Genomic DNA, 25000 nt, shown 5'->3' on the forward strand with positions numbered 1-25000 from the left:
CCCTCACACACACACACACACACACCCCCTCTCTCTCTCTCTCTCTCTCGGTCCCCACTTTCTCTCTCTTTCTCTCTCCCCTCACACACACACACACTCTCGCTCCCCCCCTCCCTCACACACACACACACACACACACACCCCCTCTCTCTCTCTCTCTCTCTCGTGGAGTGAGGTTGCGTTAGTGGATGTGTGTGAGTGTTTTTCTATTCTTTCTTTATTTCTAAAAACATACTGAAAGTGTGTTTCTTTTTCTTAATTTCTGTGTTTAGGTTTAGGTTAGTTGAGAGGGTGTTTTTTTTATTATTTCTTTCCCTTCCTCCTGTGTGGTTTTTATTTTGTTTGGCGCCCGCATGGCGTCTTCCTCGGGGGGAACGGTGTCGGTTTCACTCTGGAATGGGTTTAGATGGGTACCAGGTACTGGGTGTTGATTGTAGTTGGTGATCAGGTAGGTCACGAAAATATAAACTCAGCCTCGCGAATGAACAAAGCCGTCGTGGTTTTTTTGAAGACTGAGCAACACGTTGATCAAATAATTGAAAATGGGCTTTGGGTGAAAGGAATGTTTGTGCCAGTAACACCGCTGTATGCACCGGCTACCAGAGTAAACATTTCAAACGTTCCTCCATTCATTAAAAGTGAAGTGATCGTTAAAGAATTATCTCGTTTTGGGAAAGTAGTCAGTCCAGTTAAGGTGGTACCTTTAGGGTGTAAGAATCCAGCGCTAAAACATGTAATTCAGAAGACAAGTTCATATGTTTTTAAATTCTCAGGATAAAACTTTGGATATGTCTTTTAGGAGTAAATGATGGGGATAGTTCTTACGTGTTATATGCAAGCACTGAAAGCTTAAGATGCTTTGAGTGCGGTGAAATAGGTCACAAACGTTTCTCGTGTCCGCATAAAAATAGGACAGGAGAAGAACAAGAGGCGGAAAGTGAAAATACAATGGAAAGTCAGGGTGACCAGAATCGGGAACCAGAGAAAGTTTCAGAAGGTCAAGGTGTGCATATTGGTGAAGAAAATGAGGAGAGTACAATTTCTAGTGATTCTGCTGGTTTTGTGCAAGAAGAAAGCCATAAAAGCAGCGACGGCGGTTGAAAATGTGCTTTTTGATGGGGTCTTATCAGTGAGTCAGGATGCAAAGGTGGCGAATGCGGCTGAAGATGTAGGCTTTGACGAGGTTTTATCAATGAATCAGACTCAGGATGATGGAGGAAAGGATGACGATTGTTGTTCTGAATTATCTGATTGCCCAAAGGCGGGTAATGATTTATATGTGGAACAGATTGAGTTTTTGGATTAAATAAAAAGGTAAAAAGGTAAAGGTTGCTGATTATTTCCCAGATGTTGACAAATTTGTTGCTTCAGTTGTGTGGGCGCGGAAAATGTATAATTTCTCTGTGTTATCACAACAGAAACACTTTCGGTTGAAAAAACATATAGCTACGATTAGGCAAAACAAAAGAGGAAAGGAAATTAGGAAATTTTACTTTGTTTTTCCTTACTTTTCTGTCTTATGGAGCCATTGCGAGTAGCATCTTTAAATGTAAATGGCTTTAGAGATAGAAGAAAACAAGCCTTGCTTTCAGAGTGTTTAACTTTTAAAAATATTGGAGTAACTTTTCTTCAGGAGACGCATAGTGATAAAAATAATGAAGTAGAATGGGGCTTATGGTGGGAAGGGAAGTATATTCTTAGTCATGGCTCCAATGTTAGCTCGGGTGTTGCTATATGTTTTAGTCCTAACTGTAAGGTTAAAATTTTATCGGAACATGAGATAGAGCCAGGTCGGTTATTAGTTGTAAAAGCAGAATTAAATACTTATATTATTTTTGTAAATGTCTATGCCAATAATAAAGGGTCTGAGAGAATTGTTCTTTTTAAAAAAATTAAAGGAATTTTTAAAAGTTTTAAATACATTAAAAAAGATATTGTTATTATGGGAGGAGATTTTAACTGTACTTTAGATTTTAATATGGATAGAAATAACGAAGAAACGCACTATCAATCTTCATCGGTTTTGGCTAATATTGTCAAATGTTTTGAGCTAAAAGACATCTGGAGAACTGAAAACCCATCTTTAAAACAGTATACCTGGGTGAAGGTTTCTGAAGGACAGGTTCATGGGGCAAGGTTAGACAGGTTTTATATTTCAAATAAGTAGTAGAATCTGCAATGCTAATATAATTCCTAATATTATTTCAGATCATAAAAAGATTACAATAGATTGTGTATTGTCAAAGCAATGTAAAGTAGGTTCATATTGGCATTTTAACAAAAAGCTGTTACAAGATACTGACTTGTGCAAATTTAAAAAAATTTTGGCAAATATGGCAGATGAAAAAAAATGATTTTAGAGATAATACAATGGCGGGAAGTAGGAAAAACCCAAATTAAAGTCTTCTGTCAGCAATATACTTGTTATTCCTCAAAAAGAATGAGAAATATGATTAAGGAACTTGAAAATTTAATTTTTGAAATTGAAAATGGAAAAATATGAAAATCAATTACAAAATGTTAATGAAAAAAAGCTGCAGTTAGAAAATGTATTGCAAGAAAAAGTAAAAGGAGCTCTTGTCAGAGCACGTTTTTCTCATATTATGGATATTGATGGACCAACATCTTTCTATTTCAATTTAGAACGAAGTGTGTCTAGAGAAACAAATGTTGTGTTTAAGGGATGAACAAGGGGACTTATTTTATGGCCCATCCGAAATGAGTAAATGCGTTTGTATGATATTGATATAACAGATATAGATAGTTAAACTGAACTTTTAGATTCAATTTCAGAACTTAAATCAGAGCATAAAGAAGACATAGATTCTATTTTAAGTTTTCAAGAAGTAACTAAAGCTGTGCAAGAATTATCAACCGGAAAATCCCCTGGATTAGATGGGCTCCCCTCGGAATTTTTTTTTCTTTTTGGGAAATTATTGGAAAAGATTATTATGATGTGATTTTATATTCAATACAAACATGATGTTTACCTATTAGTTGCAGAAGAGCAATTCTTTCTCCATTGATCTAACTTTACTTAAAAATTGGAGGCCTGTAGCTTTACTAACCACAGATTATAAGATTTTCTCTAAGTGTATTTCCAATAGACAGAATGAACGTATGGGATAATTAATTCACAAGGATCAATCTTATTGTATAAAAAACAGGTACATTAGAGATAATTTGTTCCTTATAAGAGATGTCATTGACTATTAAATGTTAAATAATATTGATCTAGGGATAATCAAGAAAAAGCTTTTGACAGAGTGGATCATTCTTATCTGTTTGATGTTTTAAGTGCATATGGCTTTGGAAATGGTTTTATTTCATGGATTAGATTACTCTACGAAAAAGCAGAAAGTATGATAAAAGTGCCTGGAGGTTTAAGTACACCCATTAAAGTCCGAAGGGGGATAAGGCAGGGTTGCCCACTTTCGGGTCAACTATATAGTTTGGTTATTGAACCTTTACGGTGTAAATTAAGAACCTCATTAAAAGGTTTACATATTGAAGGATCCTTTAATAAACCCATTAAACCTTCTGCTTATGCTGATGCCCTCACTGTGATAATTAAGGAAAAAGATGATGTACAGAAGGTATTGAATTGTATTCAGTGTTATGAAAAGGCTTCTTCAGCTAAAATAAATTGGGGGAAATGTGAAGCTTTATGGTGTGGAACTACAAGTTCAGTACCAAAGTTGCCTGGAAATGTTGAATGGAGTAGAGATGGTATTAAATTTTTAGGTTCTGATTTATATAAAGGTAAAAATTGGGATGGATTGACAAGAAGACGCTTGTGTGTACGCTTGTCCAACTGAAAATGGCTTCTCCCTCAATTATCATATAGAGGAAGAGTTTTGATAATAAATAATCTTATTGCATCTTCAATGTGGCATAAAATGGCTGTTTTGGATCCTCCTCCTAATCTTGTAAAAGATATCCAAAGACAATTGGTTAATTTTTTTGGTCAGGACAGCACTGGCTGAAAGCAGCTGTCCTGTATTTACCAATATGTGAAGGAGGACAAGGACTTATTGACATTGAATGCAGAGTTGCTGCTTTTAGACTACAGGCTGCTCAAAGGCTCTTGTACAAATGGCAGTTGGACCGATGTAGCCTGTGGATTGTTGAGAAGAGAAGGACGGTTGGGCCTTGATCGACGACATCTGTTTTTAATGGATCTTGATGGAGTGCAATTAACTGGACTAACACTTTTTTACAAAACAATGCTTAGAGTTTGGAAAGTCTTTTCAAACTCTCGAAAAGAAGGGTCTGTCAAAGGTTTCTGGGGAAAAGAAGAACCCATAATGTATAATCATGTTTTATCTGTAAAATGTTTGAACTCTGTTTCAGTGAGAAATGCACTTGTAAGAGCAGGTTTTACTAAGGTGCCCTCTTTTCGGAATAAGGAAGGGTGGTTATCCCCAGAAGATATTGCCTCAAAGATTGGTGTTAAATCCTTACGTTTTTCTGAAAGACTTTTAAATTAAATTGTGGAAGCTGTGCCTTCTGAATTTAAATGTGCTCTGGATAAGTAACAAAATGGGGATGATAATGTGAAAGAGTTCCCAGAATTGGAAGTAAAAGTTTCTGTGGACTTATGGCAGGAGGGAGAGGGAAAGTTACTTACTTTCAACACTCCAGAACTTAAATATTTTCATGAGGTGGGCAAGAAATTCATGTACTATGTTTGTGTAAGAGTAATGAGCTTTTCAGGCACTTAAACAAGTATGTGAGCCCAGATGGCAAGAAATATTTGCTATTGATCTTTCACCTAAAAGAAGCTGGAGAACTTTATATAAGGTTCCTATAGATAAGAGAACCGGAGATTTACAGTAGAGGATCATACATGGCATAGTAGCCACAAATAAACAAAGCTCGTTTAGACTAGTGTTCTTGAACGATTTGTTCATTTTGAACGAATCTTTAATGTGACTCGGGAAGAACGAGTCGTCTCGGGGAGTGATTCGTTCAGTCGCGCATGCGCATTATTCTATAGGTTCTGTTCTAGTAGTAGTGATTCACCTGTCAGTCAATGCAGTCTTGAGCCGGAAAGAGAATTGATTAGTTCATAGTTCGGGTCTATCGGGTTTTTGACTCGTTCCTTAATCACGTGACAGCCCCATACTCTTACCCAATGCAGTCTGAGCCGGAAAGAGAATTGATTAGTTCATCTCATGAGTCTTCGGGTCGGGTCGAGTCATTCCTTAATCACGTGACAGCCCCATACGCTAAAACCATAGACAGTAAAATAATGCAGTATTGAGCCGGAGAGAGAATTGATTAGTTCATCTTTCGGTTCTTCGGGTTGTTCGTTCTTTTGTCCGTGATGTGACAACATTGGCTAGAGTAATTATTAAATCAGATTGTCTGTATAAAACATACTTTTGTAACATATGACACTTTATAAACATTAAAAAACACTGTGTATATACTTTTGAATTGTTGTTTATTTTTGTGCCATTAAAGCTTTGTAACAAAGAGGACAACTATTCCAAAATAAATCAAAATAATAAAAAAGTAAATAATTAAAAATAAAATTAAAAGATAATAAAGCCACAGGGTCTAATAACCTTAACAAATGAACTTTAAAAGTACAATATAAAAAAAGAAAAAAAAAGAAAAACTAAATATTGCACAACAAACTTTGCTTTTTTTATATAATAATTTAAAATGAATACGTTTTAAAATAAATAACCCTTTTGTGCCAAAATAAAAACTTTATATCAAAGAGGATAACTATTCCCCAAATAATTTTAAACCATTTAAATAAAAATAAATGAAAATTAAGAGATACTAAAGCTACGGAGCCTTATAACAATAACAAATTACCTTTAAAATCACAAAAAACAACGAAAATATTGCACAACAAGCTAGTCTTTTTCTAAATAAATAAAAATAAATAAGCTTTAAAATAAATAACACACTGAGGCTATATTTTTAGGACTTGCTTTAAGGCATGTTTGCATTAATAAAAACAAGCTCCCGGACCTTGGATGGGCTGAGTCTGTTTCTTCTATCTGAGATAATCTGCCCAGTTTTAGAAAAAACTCTTTCAGATGGCACAGATGTGGCCACAATGCAAAGTCTTGTCTTTGTGACTTCAGAAAGGCTTTTGTATACTGGTGAACATCTCCTCCACCAGGCCAGAGGGTCTGATGTGCGGGGTAAGAGTGGCTCTGCAAGGTAGGCCTGCACCTTTATAGCATCTGAGGTCTTAGAAGAGGGAGCAGAAGGCCTCAAGCTTGCTACCCTCTCGTCAAAGTCTTCCCAAAACATGGCCCCTGCACTGGATCTGAAGTATCCTCCTCACTCTGAGCTGGGTTAAAACTGTTAAAGCTGAAGTTATCATAACCTTAATGTTTTAAACTAACATTAATAATTCAAATTCAAAATGTTATTTGCTTTTAATGTATATGTCATTATGTCCTTTTTTGAACAATCTTCTTATACATATGTCAAGTCTGCCTAGGAAAAGCAATTATACCAGCAAACTCAAAATTGGAGTAAAAATGAACAAACTAGTCTATAAATACTTTTTATTGTAAGCTTGAATTATTATATAGCCTAGTGTTTATTTACCGATAGACAGTCAAAAAGACAAATTAATCAATATTTTATTTATAACAGGGTTTTATTTCTTTATAAAATAATAACAAACCACAGATCCTCAACAAACAGTAACAAAAACACAGTGACAGAAATGTCAGAAATAGCGTATGTGGCTGTCACGTGATTAAGGAACGAGTCAAACTCGACCCGAGACCCGAAAGACTCATGAGATGAACTAATCAATTCTCTTTCCGGCTCAAGACTGCGTTAGTTTTGCGTATGGGGCTGTCACGTGATTAAGGAACGGGTCAAACTCGACCCGAGACCCGAAAGACTCATAAGATGAACTAATCAATTCTCTTTCCGGCTCAAGACTGCGTTAGTTTTGCGTATGGGGCCGTCACGTGATTAAGGAACGAGTCAAACTCGACCCGAGACCCGAAAGACTCATGAGATGAACTAATCAATTCTCTTTCCGGCTCAAGACTGCGTTAGTTTTGCGTATGGGGCCGTCACGTGATTAAGGAACGAGTCAAACTCGACCCGAGACCCGAAAGACTCATGAGATGAACTAATCAATTCTCTTTCCGACTCAAGACTGCGTTAGTTTTGCGTATGGGGCCGTCACGTGATTAAGGAACGAGTCAAACTCGACCCGAGACCCGAAAGACTCATGAGATGAACTAATCAATTCTCTTTCCGACTCAAGACTGCGTTAGTTTTGCGTATGGGTCTGTCACGTGATTAAGGAACGAGTCAAACTCGACCCGAGACCCGAAAGACTCATGAGATGAACTAATCAATTCTCTTTCCAGCTCAAGACTGCGTTAGTTTTGCGTATGTGGCTGTCACGTGATTAAGGAACGAGTCAAACTCGACCCGAGACCCGAAAGACTCATGAGATGAACTAATCAATTCTCTTTCCGACTCAAGACTGCGTTAGTTTTGCGTATGGGTCTGTCACGTGATTAAGGAACGGGTCAAACTCGACCCGAAAGACTCATGAGATGAACTAATCAATTCTCTTTCCGGCTCAAGACTGCGTTAGTTTAGCGTATGTGGCTGTCACATGATTAAGGAACGGGTCAAACTCGACCCGAGACCCGAAAGACTCATGAGATGAACTAATCAATTCTCTTTCCGGCTCAAGACTGCGTTAGTTTTGCGTATGTGGCTGTCACGTGATTAAGGAACGAGTCAAACTCGACCCGAGACCCGAAAGACTCATGAGATAAACTAATCAATTCTCTTTCCGGCTCAAGACTGCGTTAGTTTTGCGTATGGGTCTGTCACGTGATTAAGGAACGAGTCAAACTCGACCCGAGACCCGAAAGACTCATGAGATGAACTAATCAATTCTCTTTCCGGCTCAAGACTGCGTTAGTTTTGCGTATGGGTCTGTCACGTGATTAAGGAACGGGTCAAACTCGACCCGAGACCCGAAAGACTCATGAGATGAACTAATCAATTCTCTTTCCGGCTCAAGACTGCGTTAGTTTTGCGTATGGGTCTGTCACGTGATTAAGGAACGAGTCAAACTCGACCCGAGACCCGAAAGACTCATGAGATGAACTAATCAATTCTCTTTCCGGCTCAAGACTGCGTTAGTTTTGCGTATGTGGCTGTCACGTGATTAAGGAACGAGTCAAACTCGACCCGAGACCCGAAAGACTCATGAGATGAACTAATCAATTCTCTTTCCGGCTCAAGACTGCGTTAGTTTTGCGTATGGGGCTGTCACGTGATTAAGGAATGACTTAAACCCGAGGACTTCTTGTCAGATGAGAGATGAGGTGAGCTAATCACAGACTGAAGACCCAGGTAAAGAATGAATTTTTTTCCTGTATCTTATAGCATTTTAGTTTTGTATTGTTTTTAATGTGATCAACGTTTGCGTAAGTACTAGATGTGTTGGGGAAGTAACACGTAACATTTTCATTACATTTTGCTAAAATGAACGAAATGACTCGAAAAAAGATTCGTTCATTTTCCTGAACGAGACTCAAAAGTCTGAGTCGGTAAAATGATCCGAACTTCCCATCACTAGTTTAGACTCCAGTGTTATAGAAACTTGTCCTTTGTTCTGAAATTGAAATGGCGTTTCATTTATTTTTAAAATTTAATAGACTAGGGCCACTTTTCCCCAAGTGTTAAAAGAATGGTGTAATATGTTGGGTCATGATTTTAGTCAAGAAGGTTTTATTTTTGGTCCTAAGTATCGGTATAAAACTAGGAATGTTGATGTATTTCTGAATTAGTTGTATGGACAAGCCAAATTAAGTACATGGTTGACAAGAAAAGCTAAACTTTTGGCAAAAGGTTCCACCAACATTGTATTAACATACAAAGGTTTGATTTCTGCCCGTTTAATGGTTGAATTTGCATATTATAAACTTACTGGAAAATTGACTACTTTTGAAGAAATTTGGTGTTTAAATTGAATTTTATGCATAAATGATGGTTGTTTGGAAATGAAGATGTAAGTTTTTTGTAATTTTTGATAGTTGTGGTTTTAATTGTATAATTGTGTAATTATGAAAATTTGTTTTTAATTGTTATTAAAGGGTTTTTGAAACACACACACACACACACTCTCTCTCCCCCTAACACACACACACACACACTCTCTCTCTCTACCCCTAACACACACACACACTCTCTCTCTCTCTCCACCTAACACACACACACACTCTCTCCCCCTAACACACACACACACACTCTCTCCCCCTAACACACACACACACTCTCTCTCTCTCTCCACCTAACACACACACACACACTCTCCCCCTAACACACACACACACACTCTCTCCCCCTAACACACACACACACTCTCTCCCCCTAACACACACACACACTCTCTCTCTCTCTCCACCTAACACACACACACACTCTCTCCCCCTAACACACACACACACACTCTCTCCCCCTAACACACACACACACACTCTCTCCCCCTAACACACACACACACTCTCTCCCCCTAACACACACACACACACTCTCCCCCTAACACACACACACACACACACTCTCCCCCTAACACACACACACACACACACACTCTCCCCCTAACACACACACACACACACACTCTCCCCCTAACACACACACACACACTCTCTCCCCCTAACACACACACACACACACACTCTCTCCCCCTAACACACACACACACACACTCTCCCCCTAACACACACACACACACACTCTCCCCCTAACACACACACACACTCTCCCCCTAACACACACACACACACACACACACACTCCCCCTAACACACACACACACACACACACTCTCCCCCTAACACACACACACACACTCTCCCCCTAACACACACACACACACACACACTCTCCCCCTAACACACACACACACACACACACACTCTCCCCCTAACACACACACACACTCTCTCTCTCCCCCTAACACACACTCTCTCTCTCTCCCCCCCAACACACACACACTCACACTCTCTCTCTCTCCCCCCCAACACACACACACTCTCTCTCTCTCTCCCCCTAACACACACACACACACACACACTCTCTCTCTCCCTAACACACACTCTCTCTCTCTCCCCCCCTAACACACACACACTCACACTCTCTCTCTCTCCCCCCCTAACACACACACACTCTCTCTCTCTCCCCCTAACACACACACACACACACACACACACACACACTCTCTCTCTCTCCCCCTAACACACACACACACACACACACACACACACTCTCTCCCCCTCTCCCCCTAACACACACTCTCTTTCCCTCACACAGACTCGCACACACCTAAAGCGGGTGTGTTGGGTGTACACCCCTGATTGAGGCACACCACAGGCACTGATGAGTTGATAAATGATTAATGAATGTATTTGGTGAAAACATGAAAGCAGAACTCACCTTGATTTGGCCACATGTTGGTCTCCTCAAATGATCTGCAACAAATGAAAAGACAGACTTTATTCCCTGATGTAAAGTGAACAAACACTACGGTCCACCATAGAAGATCACCTCTAACCGGTTATGATCTGAACTGATATTTACTACAAATACGGCTTATTTATGGGAACTGTCTGCACTACATTCAGCAGCACCCAAAACAGCCAAAGCAGCACTTAAACCTGCTTTCTGTGTTGTGCATGTCAGTCTGGAGTCGAGGCAGTTAAGAGGAAGTAGAAGTATAACATGTAAGGTGATCGTGAATGTGATATGGGATTTTACTGCCATCATTATCCCCAATGTATCGGTCCAATCAGCACGCTTTAATAAAGTACTGCCCTTCCAATGACTTTCAGATTTGCTGCTGTGTTTCATTTGCACTTATTCCACAGATGAATTGTAAAAAAAAAAAAGAAAAGAGGAATCCTGTTAATCTATTCACCATATTCGCAACAATAATGGGAAAGACAAAAACAAGTTATTTTTTCCAAATAACTATGATTTTTACATTCAGCTACATTTATGTTCATTAAATAGGCGTTACTCAAATAAGACAATTTTTATTATTAGTTTTTATTTATCTTTCTGAAACTGTGCTGTCCATGTGATCCACATCAGGGGACTGGAACACTTCGTCTGGAAACACCCTGGACAAACAGCTCTCTCTCTCTCTCTCTCTCGCTCTCTCTCTCTCTCTCTCTCAAAAATAAATAAATAAATAAAATAAAAAAACGGGACCTTGTTTTAAGCCCTAAATACAAATTCAGTTCACGCTAATAGTCAATTATATGAACTAGCGTATCATTAATAATGAAATAAAGAATGTCGCGTGACATATCCTTCTAGTAAGTTTTTTTTTTTAAATAAGCCGATGGAGGTTTCCTAAAGATACTTGATGCATGTAGTATTTGCATAACAAACAACACCAAAAACACCCCCAATAAGGCCACAGATAATCGCGTTTAGAGCACATAACTTACCTTCTTCCCGAGAAAGCTTCCAGTCGCTGACTCCCGCTTCCGCTTCCGCGTTCCGACCGAGCACCGTCGTGACGTCATGGATGCGAGCGCACTCTGACCCGACCAGAGTTAAATGGGTCGGTGTCTGTGAAGAAGCCGTCTGAGACACTTATTAAAGAGTGTTTGGGGAGATCCAGCCTGATCAAACACACCTGAAGATCCGGGTATTTCCTCACCTGTGATGATCTGCGCGTGGTCCTCCTGGAGATCAGAATGAGAGATTATTTTTTTCTTCTTCTGTTTCGTTTAATGGCGGGTGGCAACCAGCATTATGGTGCATTACCGCCACCTACTATGTTGGAGTGTGGTCCAGAGTTTTCCTTCCCTTGAGTAAAAAAATAAATACAGCTAATAATAGTAATAATACTAAAAATATTTCCTGTCCCTAAATTCTATTTATCAATCCAGTTTCTCTCAAATAACAGAATAACTTCCCTACTTCAATATCAAAAACATTTTTTAAACTTAATTCTTCCTGATCAAACTTTCTACTTTCCTCCCTAAATACTTCCCGCTCTCGATAGAATTTTTGACAGTGAAGAATTACATGCTCAACTGACTCCTCTATTTGGCAGTGATCACACACTCCTGAAGGGTGCTTATTTATTAAGTACAAGGTTTTATTAAGCCTAGTATGTCCTACCCTTAGCCTTGTCAAAAATGTTCTCCTCTTTATTGTTTCTTCTGGTTATCCTTCCTGTACCCACATTTTGCTGTAATATATAGAGATGTCGCCCTGTGTTTCCTGTATCCCAACTGTTCAGCCATTCCTTAATGATGTTTCGTTTAATTATTCCTTTTGCTTCAGACTTACTGAGTGGAACGCACAAGACCTCCTCCTGCATCAGCGCCTGTTTTGCTAATGTATCCACATTTTCATTTCCTTTAATCCCTCTGTGTGCCGGAATCCACATAAATGTTACCTGCATGTTCATATTTTTAATTCTATACAATATTTCATAGATCTCATTTACTATATCTTGTCTGCTGTTAGATGTAAATGACTGCAGTGACATTAATGCAGAGCATGAATCAGTACATATAATAACTTTTTTAATTTGTAATTCTTCTACCTTCTCTAATGCTATTACAATTGCCACCATCTCAACTGTATACACTGATAGATGATCTGAGGTCCTTCTCTTACCAGAAACATGTAATGTAGGAATACTAAAACCAAAACCTGCTTTCCCTGTATTAGGATCCTTGGATCCATCAGTATATATTTGAACATATGTTTGATATAGTGTTTGTATTCTATCTTCCACCAGTGCTGCTATATTTCCAAATCCTTTTTCACCCTGCATTTTTTCCAGGAAATATAAATCTACTGACACTGGAGGAAACAACCAAGGTGGTGTCACTGATAATGGCACTGTCGGGATATATCCACCTTGATTTAATGTCATGTCTTCAGCTATTTCTTCACATCTCCATGCAAAGCATCCCCGTTTAGCTCTTTCACTCTCCCAACATCAGAATCAGAATCAGAATCAGAAAGAGCTTTATTGCCAAGTATGCTTGCGCATACAAGGAATTTGTTTTAGTGACATAAGCTTCCAGTAAACAGAGACAACAACACACAGACAAAAAAAAAAAAAAAAAAAAAAAAAAAAAAACCAATTAACAGGAGATTTACAAATTGGCAAATAAATAAGTGTATAAACAATTGTGCTATAAATGATAATGGAATAGGATTGAGTGAGATGCAGGAATGTTCTAGGATGGAGGGGTAACAAATAAATATAAGGATATTGCACATTTTTGCATAAGTTTAAGTGGGAAACATTTAACTGTTCATGAGGTAGATTGCCTGGGGGAAGAAACTATTCTTGTGCCTTGCTGTTCTTGTATTTGCGGCTCTGAGGCGCCGGCCAGATGGCAAAAGTTCAAAGATGGGGTGACTTGGATGTGAGGGATCCAGAGTGATTTTCTGAGTCCTTTTCCTCACTCTGGATGTGTACAGTTCTTGGAGGGTGGGCAGGGGAGCACCAATAATCCTTTCAGCAGTCCGAACAGTTCTCTGTAGTCTTCTGATATCTGATTTTGTAGCTGAACCAAACCAGACAGTAATTGAAGTACACAGGACTGACTCAATGACGGCTGAGTAGAACTGTTTCAGCAGCTCCTGTGGCAGGTTAAACTTCCTCAGCTGGCGAAGGAAGTACAACCTTTGTTGGGCTTTTTTCACAATGGAGCCAATGTGATTGTCCCACTTCAGGTCCTGAGAGATGGTGGTTCCCAGGAATCTGAATGACTCCACTGCAGTCACAGTGCTGTTCATGATGGTGAGTGGGGAAAGTGCAGGGGGGTTTCTCCTAAAGTCCACAGTCATCTCCACTGTTTTGAGCGTGTTCAGCTCCAGGTTGTTAAGACTGCACCAGACAGCCAGCTGCTCAACCTCCTGTCTGTAAGCAGACTCGTCACCGTCCTGGATGAGGCCGATGACTGTAGTGTCGTCTGCAAACTTCAGGAGCTTGACAGAGGGGTCTTTAGAGGTGCAGTCGTTGGTGTACAGGGAGAAGAGCAGAGGGGAGAGAACACATCCCTGAGGGGCACCAGTGTTGGTGGAGCAGCTGTTTGACATGAATTTCCCCAGTCTCACTAACTGTTGCCTATCTGTCAGAAAGCTGGTGATCCACTGACAGATAGAGCTAGGAACAGAGAGCTGGGTCAGTTTGGTCTGGAGGGTTGTTGGGATGATGGTGTTGAAAGCCGAACTAAAGTCCACAAACAGGATCCTCACATAAGTCCCTGTTTTGTCCAGATGTTGCAGGATGAAGTGCAATGCCATGTTGATTGCATCATCCACTGACCTGTTTGCTCGGTACGCAAACTGCAGGGGGTCTAGTAAGGGTCCAGTGATGTCCTTCAGATAAGCCAGAACCAGTTTTTCAAACGACTTCATGACGACAGACGTTAGAGCCACAGGTCTGTAGTCGTTAAGTCCTGTTATCTTGGGTTTCTTTGGAATGGGGATTATGGTTGAGCGTTTGAAGCAGGAAGGCACTTCACACAACTCCAGAGATCTGTTGAAGATCTGTGAAAAGATGGGGGCCAGCTGGTCAGCACAGGTTTTCAGACAGGCTGGTGTAACGCCATCTGGGCCTGGTGCTTTTCTTCTTTTGTTTTTCTTGAAGACCTGGCGCACATCATCTTCACAGATTTGAAGAGCAGGAGGTATGGAGAGGGGGATTGCAGGAGGTGTTAATGGTTGTGTAGGGAGATGGTCAGAGTGGGTGTTGGGGGTTTCAAATCTACTATAAAACTCATTCAGGTCGTTAGCAAGTCGTTGATTAGCCTCAGTGCAAGGGGATGGTGTCTTGTAGTTTGTGATGGCTCTCAGTCCTCTCCAAACTGAAGTAGAGTCGTTGGAAGTAAACTGGTCTTCCAACTTTTTTGCGTAGGTCTTTTTAGCCGCTCTAATCTCTTTGTTCAGTGTGTTCCTGGCCTGATTGTACAAGACCCTGTCCCCATTTCTGTAGGCATCCTCTTTGGCCTGACGAAGGTGTCTGAGTTTTACTGTAAACCATGGCTTATCATTGTTGAATGTTAAATAAGTCCTGGTAGGAATGCATATATCCTCACAGAAACTAATATAGGATGTTACGGTCTCTGTGAGTTCGTCCAGATCGGTGGTAGCAGCTTCAAAAACGCTCCAGTCTGTGATGTCAAAACAAGATTGTAAATCCTGCTCTGTTTCGCTGGTCCATCTCTTCACAGTCTTTACTACAGGTTTAGCAGATTTAAGTTTCTGCTTGTAGGTCGGTATAAGATGAACCAGACAGTGATCAGAACGTCCCAAAGCTGCTCGTGGAACAGAGTGATATGCATCCTTTATTGTGGTGTAACAGTGATCCAGTATATTACTGTCTCTGGTGGGACAGGTAACATGCTGTCTGTATTTTGGCAGTTCACGGGAGAGATTGGCTTTATTAAAGTCCCCAAGAATGATTAAAACAGAGTCCGGGTGTTGTTGTTCTGTGTCTGTGATCTGATCAGCGAGTTTCTGTAAAGCCAGACTTACTTGAGCTTGAGGAGGGATGTAAACACTAACCAGAATGAACGAGTGAAACTCCCGCGGCGAATAGAACGGCTTGCAGTTGATAAACTGCGTTTCTAGATCAGGACAGCACATCTTCTTTAATACAGTTACATCTGTACACCACCGTTCATTGATGTAAAAGCATGTCCCGCCGCCGCGCGATTTCCCCGTTGATTCTGCGTCGCGATCCGCTCTAAACAGCTGAAAGCCCGGCAGATGGAGTGCGCTGTCCGGTATGGCGTCATTCAGCCAGGTTTCCGTGAAACACAGAGCAGCAGAGTGAGAGAAATCCTTATTTGTCCGAGAGAGCAGAAGCAGTTCGTCCGTTTTGTTGGGTAGAGAGCGGAGATTTGCGAGATGGATGCTAGGCAACGGCATTCGAAAACCGCGCTTCCTGAGTCTGACGAGCACTCCCGCTCGCTTTCCCCGTCTGCGCGTCTTGAAGCGCTTGATCAGCGCCGCTGCTCCTCCGATAACAATGTTCAGTAAAACGTCTGTATAATAGAAATCCGGAAAAATATCATGTGGTGTGTTCTGCCGAATGTTCAGCAGTTCATCCCTGGTGAAACTGATCGTGTTTGTTAAACAAAAAACAGGAAAAACGAACAAAAACAGTACAAACACTGGAGAGCCAAGCACTGAAGCAGCCATGTGCGGCGCCATCTTGGATATTCTTGGAACATGGGAGAAGTATCTTAGTTGTAGGATGTCGAACCCCAGAATGCCCTTGTAAATTTATCCAGTAGTGCATCATTAACTGCTTACGTCTAATGTGCAACGGTATTTCCCCCATCTCAACCTGAAGAGCAGCCACAGGAGTTGTTTTCATAGCCCCACAGCATAGTCTTAGAGCTTGAGCTTGCACCACATCCAACTTTTTTAATGCCGTTTTTGCTGCCGATCCATAAGCAATGCACCCGTAATCTAATACTGATCTTATCAATGCTATATACACATTTTTACTAGCAGGCCTACTTGCCCCCCATTCTGACCCTGTTAAGCATCTTATCACATTTAGTATCTTTTTACACTTGGTATTTACCATTATGATATGTTCATTCCATGTTAACTTATCATCAAACCACATACCCAAAAACCTTAAAACCTTTACTTGCTCTATTTCTTGCCCATACATCTTTACCTTAGCTTCAACCCCTCTCTTTCTAGTGAAAAATACTGTCTTGGTTTTCCCAATTGCAAACTTAAATCCCCATGCAATTGACCATCTCTCCACCACATTAATTGCCTCTTGTATTTTACCTTTAATATGATTAATGTTCCTTCCCCTTTTCCATAAGGCTCCATCATCAGCAAACAGTGACTGTCCGATATCCCCCTGTACTTGTGAAAAACCATCATTAATCATTATGGAAAAGAGTATAGGGCTAATAACACTGCCCTGAGGAGTACCATTCTCTACCATGTATCTTCTTGAAACAGCTGTCCCAATTCTTACTTGTATACTTCTCTCATCCAAGAATCCCTTAATCGACTTATATGTTCTACCTCCTATTCCTATCATTTTTAATTTTATCATTACTCCCTCTTTCCAAACCATATCGTAGGCTTTTTCTACATCAAAGAACACTGCCATTACAGACTCTTTATTTACTTGAGCTTTCCTTATCTCTGTTTCCAAACACATAACAGGATCCATCATTCCTCTACCCATCCTAAATCCACTCTGATGAGGTGATAAAATTCCTCTACTTTCCATATAAAAAGATAATCTATCTGTAATGATCCTTTCCATTATCTTTCCTACATGTGATGTAAGTGCTATTGGTCTATAATTCATTGGGCTTGATTCCTGATTGGAATAATTACTGCTTCTTTCCACCCAGCTGGCAATTTCCCTAAATCCCATACTTTATTATAAAACCCCAGCAACTTTGTAGATGCTAAAACACCTAAATGTTCTATCATTACATAGCAGATATCATCTTTACCCGGAGATGTTAATCCAGATCTTTTTATTGCCCTTCTCATTTCTTCCATTGTAATTGGTGCATCCATTATACTGTTACTATCCTCCCTTCTTTCAAGTAAATCTCCATATGCTAATCTTGTCATTGTCCTTCCTCTCTTGCCCTCCTCCGTTAAGTTATCTGAACTATGAATAAGAGTAAATGCCTTCGCTATCATCTCTGCCTTCTCCTGGTCAGACACTGCTGCTTCCTCCCCCGTCTTCAATATTGGATACTTCCATTCCCTTTGAATTCCTCGCATATTCTTAATCATGTTCCACACATCTCCAACAGGTGTTGCTCTACCAATTTTGTTACAGAAAGTCTGCCAGCTTTGCTTTTTTGCTTTTCGTATAATTTTCCTAACCTTTGCTTGTGTTTCTTTATATTTAATCAAATTATGAAAATTATGTGTTTTTCTTAATAATCAGAGTGCTTTATTCCTTTCTTACACTATTTTCCCACACTCCTCTGTCCACCAGGGAACTGCCTTTCTTTTAATTTTCCCTTTGCTTTTAGATATCGATTCTTTAGCAACTTGTAGTATTGTTGTTCTAATATTTTTATCAATCTCCTCTATTTCCTCATTTAGATCTATTTTGTCCATTTCTAGCTCACACATATATTGATATCTTTCCCATTTTGCACTACTAAATATCCATTTCCCCACTTATTTATTTCCAATAAAACACTACTCCATACTGGAAAACGATCACTACCTACCAATGATTCTTCAGCTAGATCCCACTCACATATTCCCGCTAAATTCCTAGAAACTAAAGTTAATTCTAATGCTGAGATGCTCCCTGTATGTACATCTATTCTAGTCCCTCTCCCATCATTTAAACACACCAAGTTTCTCTCTTCTAGCAATTCTTCTATAACCACACCATTTACATCTGTTTTTACTCCTCCTCATAACGTACTATGTGCATTAAAGTCACCACATACCACCACCTTATTACCATCCAACACTACTATTTGTGTTATCTGCTCCAACTCTAATTTCCTACATGGATTATAATAATTTATAATTACACACTCTCTCTCATTTGTCCATATCACTACACTAACATATTCTTGTTCTTTCCCCCCTACACTCACTTCTCTGAATGAAATATAATTTCCAATAAATGTAGCACATCCTCCCCCTACTCCATCCCCCCTATCACACCTTACAGAAGCATATCCATCTAATCTGAATTCTAAATTTGGTCTCAACCAAGTTTCCTGTACACAAATAATGTCTGGTTTATTGGGAAGATCATCAATGTACTTTTTAAATTCCTGTCCGTTGGCCATCAAGCTCCTAGCATTCCATTGTAGCAAGAGGACCATTATTAATACTATCCAGTCCCTACTTGCTCCTGGCTTGCTTGACTGTTTAGCTCATTCCTCACCTCCTCCCATGTCAGCTCCCTGATATCTAGGTGATGAATTGCTGCTTTTACAATTATTTGTATTCTCTCAGTTTTAGATTTAACCTCCATAGTTGCATTTATCACCCCTGCTATGAAAGTGACTAACTTCTTTAGATCAACCAGTCTGGTACTTTTGTATTTTGTCTTTCCTCTCTGTTTCTTTCATCACTCTTACTAACCATTTTCAAAGCTTCTGCATATGAGATCTTATTTTGAATTTTAGCTCGTTGTACTTCCATTTCCCTTGTCATCACCTCAAATCCACCGTAAGCCACACTATGACTACCCCCACAATTACAACACTTTAGTTGTTCGTGATTACAATGACCATACTCATGATCATCTCCACATCTTGCACACCTTCTTCTGCCTTTACATGTTATTGCTGTATGTCCAAACCTTTGACAGTTATAACACCTCATTGGCTTTGGAACATACTCTCTTACACTATAACTCAAAAAACCTAGTGTTACATTCTTTGGGAGCACTTCCTCCTCAAACTCCAGAATCACAAGCTCACTGTCCTTCCTTACTCCCTCCCGAGTTATCTGCATCCTTCGGACACCTTTTAGATGTCCTCCTTTAAGATTTGCTTTGATTTCCTCCATTGTAACCCCGACTGGTACCCCCCATATCACTCCCTTACTCCACATGTTTCCTTTTTCAATTTGACTTGTACTTATTACTTTAAACCTCCCAATTTCTTTAATCCTTCCAGCCCGCTCTCTCTGTTCTTCATTTTTACAACCGATCATTAGATTACCATCTCTCAACACCTTGGCTACTATAATATCTCCGATCTGGTTTCTCAATACAGTTGTTAATTTCACCGGACTTATTGACGAAATTCCCTCACCAAATCTCAATATGATTTTAAACTCTAGTCCTTTCATACCATTATCTTTTATTACTTTCCCATAATCCTCATTACTCCTTGCCCTCTTTGTACTGATCCCAGCAAAAGTGTTTCCTCTTTTGTCCCTCTTTTTTTTATCTTCTTGACTTATATCCATACCCCCCTCACTATCACCCATATTCAATTCAATTCAATTCAATTCAAGTTTATTTGTATAGCGCTTTTTACAATACAAATCGTTACAAAGCAACTTTACAGAAAATTATGTTTCTACAATATTTAGTAGTAGCTAGTAGTTTGTGCACGTTTGACAGGATTTTAGAAAAATAAAAATAATAATAATAATACAAGACGTAGTCAGCTAGATGATGAACTATCAATATTATTAATTAATAGTAATTATATGATGCAGTCACACATGTAGCAATAATTGTTAGTTCTGTTTGTTCATTCAAGGTTAGGATCATCTGGGGTCCTCTGAGGGTCAGCATCATCTCTTCTCAGGTGTTCTGGATCCAGACTGGAGCTTGTGTAAATCCTAGTTACCACGGGATGTAAATCCCGTGGCAAAACATAGAAACAAAATAGAGACATCATTAGCATAGCTGCTGATCCAACAAAGTAAAATTAGTTTAACCCAAGCTAAAGAATAAAAATGCAGATGCAACTACACTCACAATTTAAGAGATACATTATTCGAATGCTTGGCGAAAGAGATGCGTTTTTAATCTAGATTTAAACAGAGAGAGTGTGTCTGAACCCCGAACATTATCAGGAAGGCTATTCCAGAGTTTGGGAGCCAAATGTGAAAAAGCTCTACCTCCTTTAGTGGACTTTGCTATCCTAGGAACTACCAAAAGTCCAGCGTTTTGTGACCTTAGGGTGCGTGATGGGTTGTAGCGTGGTAGAAGGCTAGTTAGGTACGCAGGAGCTAAACCATTTAGGGCCTTATAGGTAAGTAATGATAATTTGTAACAGATACGGAGCTTAATAGGTAGCCAGTGCAGAGACTGTAAAATTGGGGTAATATGATCATATTTTCTTGACCTGGTAAGGACTCTAGCTGCTGCATTTTGGACTACCTGTAGCTTGTTTATTGACGAAGCAGGACAACCACCTAGAAGTGCATTACAATAGTCCAGTCTAGAGGTCATGAATGCATGAACTAGCTTTTCTGCATCAGAAACAGATAACATGTTTCGTAGCTTGGCAATGTTTCTAAGATGGAAGAATGCAGTTTTTGTAACATTGGAAATATGGTTTTCAAAAGACAAATTGCTTGCTAATATAACACCCAGATTTCTGACTGTAGAGGAAGTAACAGTACATCCGTCTAGTTGCAGATTGTAATCTACAAGATTCTGTGTGGTGTTTTTTGGTCCAATAATTAATATCTCTGTCTTATCCGAATTTAATTGGAGAAAATTATTTGTCATCCAATCTTTTACATTTTTAACACACTCTGTTAGCTTAGATAATTGGGAAGTTTCATCTGGTCTCGTTGAAATATATAGCTGAGTATCATCAGCATAACAGTGGAAGCTTATTCCGTATTTTCTAATAATATTACCAAGGGGCAACATGTATATTGAAAATAGAAGGGGACCTAGGACGGATCCTTGTGGCACTCCATATTTTACTGATGATAAATGAGATGACACCCCATTTAAGTAAACAAAATGGTAGCGATCGGACAGGTAGGATCTAAACCATCTTAGAGCCTGCCCTTGAATACCTGTATAGTTTTGTAATCGATCTATGAGTATGTCATGATCTATGGTGTCGAACGCAGCACTAAGATCAAGTAAGACTAGAAATGAGATGCAGCCTTGATCTGACGCAAGAAGCAGGACATTTGTAATTTTAACAAGTGCAGTTTCTGAGCTATGGTGGGGCCTAAAACCTGACTGAAATTCTTCATACAGATCATTTTTATGCAGGAAGGTGCTCAATTGAGCAGACACAACTTTTTCTAAAATTTTAGACATAAATGGAAGATTTGAAATAGGCCTATAATTTGCCAGTACACTAGGATCTAGTTTTGGTTTCTTAATAAGAGGCTTGATAACCGCCAGCTTGAATGGTTTTGGGACGTGACCTAAAGATAACGACGAGTTAATGATATTGAGAAGCGGTTCTTCGGCTACAGGTAACAGCTCTTTTAGTAATTTAGTGGGTACAGGATCTAATAAACATGTTGTTGGTTTAGATACAGTGATAAGTTTATTTAGCTCTTCCTGTCCTATATTTGTAAAGCACTGCAGTTTATCTTTGGGTGCGATGGATGAAACTGAAGTGTAAGACGCTGTAGAATCTACATTCGCTATTGTATTTCTAATGTTATCTATTTTATCAGTAAAGAAATTCATAAAGTCATTACTATTTAACGTTGGTGGAATATTTGAATCAGGTGGCGTCTGGTAATTTGTTAATTTAGCCACTGTGCTAAATAAAAACCTTGGATTGTTTTGGTTATTTTCAATGAGTTTGTGGATATGCTCTGCCCTAGCAGTTTTTAGAGCCTGTCTATAGCTGGACATACTGTTTTTCCATGCAATTCTAAAAACTTCCAAGTTAGTTTTTCTCCATTTGCGTTCAAGACTCCGAGTTACTTTCTTGAGAGAGTGAGTATTACTGTTATACCATGGCACAGTACGTTTTTCTCTAACCTTTTTCAATTTGATGGGGGCAACAGCTTCTAATGTATTAGAGAAAATAGTGCCCATGTTGTCAGTAATTTCGTCTAATTCATGTGTATTTTTGGGTACAAATAGCAGTTGAGATAGATCAGGCAGGTTATTTGCGAATCTGTCTTTGGTGGCTGGAACAATAGTTCTGCCCAGACGGTAACGCTGAGACATATAGTTAATATCAGTTATACGCAGCATGCACGATACAAGGAAATGGTCTGTAATATCATCACATTGGGGTACAATATCTATAGCAGTAAGATCGATTCCATGCGATATAATTAGATCTAGTGTATGATTAAAACGATGAGTGGGCCCGGTGACATTTTGCTTGACTCCAAAGGAGTTTATTAGGTCAGTAAACGCAAGTCCTAATGTATCATTTGCATTATCAACGTGAATATTAAAATCTCCCATGATTAGCGCCTTATCAACTGTAACTAGAAGGTCTGAGAGGAAATCTGCAAATTCTTTTAGGAATTCTGTATACGGCCCTGGTGGTCTATACACAGTAGCCAGAGCAAGAGATACATTAGATTTCTTTTGCATGTCTGACAGTGTAACAATTTAGCAGAAGTATTTCAAAAGAGTTAAACCTGTATCCTGTTTTCTGGGTAACATTGAGAATATCACTATATATTGTTGCAACACCTCCTCCACGACCAGTCTGACGGGGCTCATGCTTATAACAGTAGTTTGGTGGAGTAGACTCATTTAGACCAAAATAATCATTTGGTTTTAGCCAGGTTTCAGTCAAGCAGAGTACATCAAAACTATTTTCTGTGATCATTTCATTTACAATAACTGCTTTGGGTGTGAGTGATCTAATATTTATGAGCCCAAACTTTAAAAATTGTTTTTGTTCATTGTGCAGCTCGAGCTCATATCAGTGTCCTTCCACTCTGACCCATCTCAACATAGTTGTGCCTACCCGCTGCCTTCTCCCTCCTCTCCATTTTAGTTGACCTCTTTCCAAACTCCCACTTCCATACGCTCCTTTCCTCGCGCTGCAGTTAGAGACCGACCCGGAAGTGAACTCGCGGCTCCTATGAACCGGAAGCTGGCGTATGGGCTTGGGATCCACGAATACGTTTTACGTATCTAGATGAATCTACCTCAACGGGAATTCTGAATGAGAGATTGGTGAAACACACACCTTTTAATGCACTAGTTAGGGTTGCCACCCCTCCCTTAAAATACGGAATCGTCCCGTATTTGAGAATAAAATAGCGAGGGGTCCCGTGGGGTTGTCCCATATTTTCGGAGTTGTCTTCAATGCAGCATCTCATGCAGATCATCCCACCAGCACTCTGTGAAGACTCGTCCTATTCTGTCCCTGATTGGGTAATACTCGCTGCCATCGTTGGATTGATAGGTTTGTTTCACTGCTAATCAGAGTCAGAGGAGGGCGGGTCTCTTGGCAGAGAGTCGATTTGAAAGAATGGAGGAGGCTGCTCCAGATACACTCCCTCCAACATTCATACACTTTACAATAAGGTTCATTTAAACATTAGTTTATTAACTAACATGAACTATCAATAAGTAATACATTTGCTACAGTATTTGTTAATGTTAGTTAATAGAAATAAAGCTTTTCATTGTTCATGTTAGTTCAGTGCATTAACTTATATTAACAAGATTTTAATAAAGTATTTGTTGCACACACAGAAGAGGCGGAGACTTCTGGTGTCACATATATTGTTTTATTGCTGTATACTGTCTGCAGAAACACATAAACAGAGAGAGAAAGGTTGTTGGCGGCTGTACTGCGTTTGAGCTCCGTCACTATATTCTTTTCATTGACTATTTTTAACTTAAAAATCAATTTTATACATCATCGTTTCCGTTTATATAACGTGTGAATATATCCTCTATTGTATTCTACAACAAAAACAATCAGAGCGCCTCGCTATCGCTAGTTTTATTTTGATCTCCCGGGTCCGCTATTAGCTTTTAGCCCGTTAGCATCAGCAAGCGTGGTTGCTCCTAACTGCGCTTACATTGCTAATACTCTATTCACACACATTACCACTGCTGTACTCACTGTTACTTGCTTTAATGGCGGATGAATGTCTCCACTCTGTGCAGCTCGAGCTCGAGGCCGTGGGAAAGCAGATTCGCGACCTGGAGGTGAGGCAGGCCCAGCTGAGAGAGCGGAGAGCCGCGCTGGAATCATCCCGGGCTGACGCTCACAAGTCTGGGGTAAATATACAGCGTGCTGCTAACAGTCCCACCACGTCTACTCCGTGTGTTTCTCTGCACAGGCCCGGTGCACCCAGGACGCGATCTTCCCAGATGTCCTTCACTGCGACGCCGGGACACCACGGACCCTGGGTGCATCCACAGCGGAGGACGCGAGCCGGGTCCCGGGCGACGACTTCTCCCCCTCCTGCCTTCGACATCTCCATCCGGAACCGCTTCGCTCCCCTCCGCGAGACAGGACGCGACGCTGTGATCATCGGAGACTCCATCGTCCGACACGTAAGTGCTACATTAGCCAAA

At 39.9% G+C, this 25000-nt stretch overlaps 3 protein-coding genes across 3 annotated transcripts in view; 1 reads left to right on the forward strand and 2 right to left on the reverse strand.

Moving 5' to 3' along the window:
* The window catches only part of prr13 (proline rich 13), a 14980-nt gene extending 3382 nt beyond the window's left edge, over positions 1 to 11598 (reverse strand). Inside the window, exons 1-2 of the mRNA XM_059528680.1 lie at positions 11481 to 11598; positions 10462 to 10496 (exon numbers count right to left, since the gene is read on the reverse strand). Of these exons, the coding sequence (XP_059384663.1) occupies positions 10462 to 10477 (16 nt within the window). The 5' untranslated portion in view covers positions 10478 to 10496; positions 11481 to 11598. The remainder of the gene's footprint in view (positions 1 to 10461; positions 10497 to 11480) is intronic.
* The window catches only part of LOC132119151 (synapsin-2-like), a 511637-nt gene that overhangs the window by 347707 nt on the left and 138930 nt on the right, over positions 1 to 25000 (forward strand). The window lies entirely within an intron of this gene.
* The window catches only part of LOC132119156 (metalloproteinase inhibitor 3-like), a 386564-nt gene that overhangs the window by 299278 nt on the left and 62286 nt on the right, over positions 1 to 25000 (reverse strand). The window lies entirely within an intron of this gene.

Source organism: Carassius carassius, chromosome 38 (genome assembly GCF_963082965.1).
Source record: "Carassius carassius chromosome 38, fCarCar2.1, whole genome shotgun sequence".
Lineage (NCBI taxonomy): Eukaryota > Metazoa > Chordata > Actinopteri > Cypriniformes > Cyprinidae > Carassius > Carassius carassius.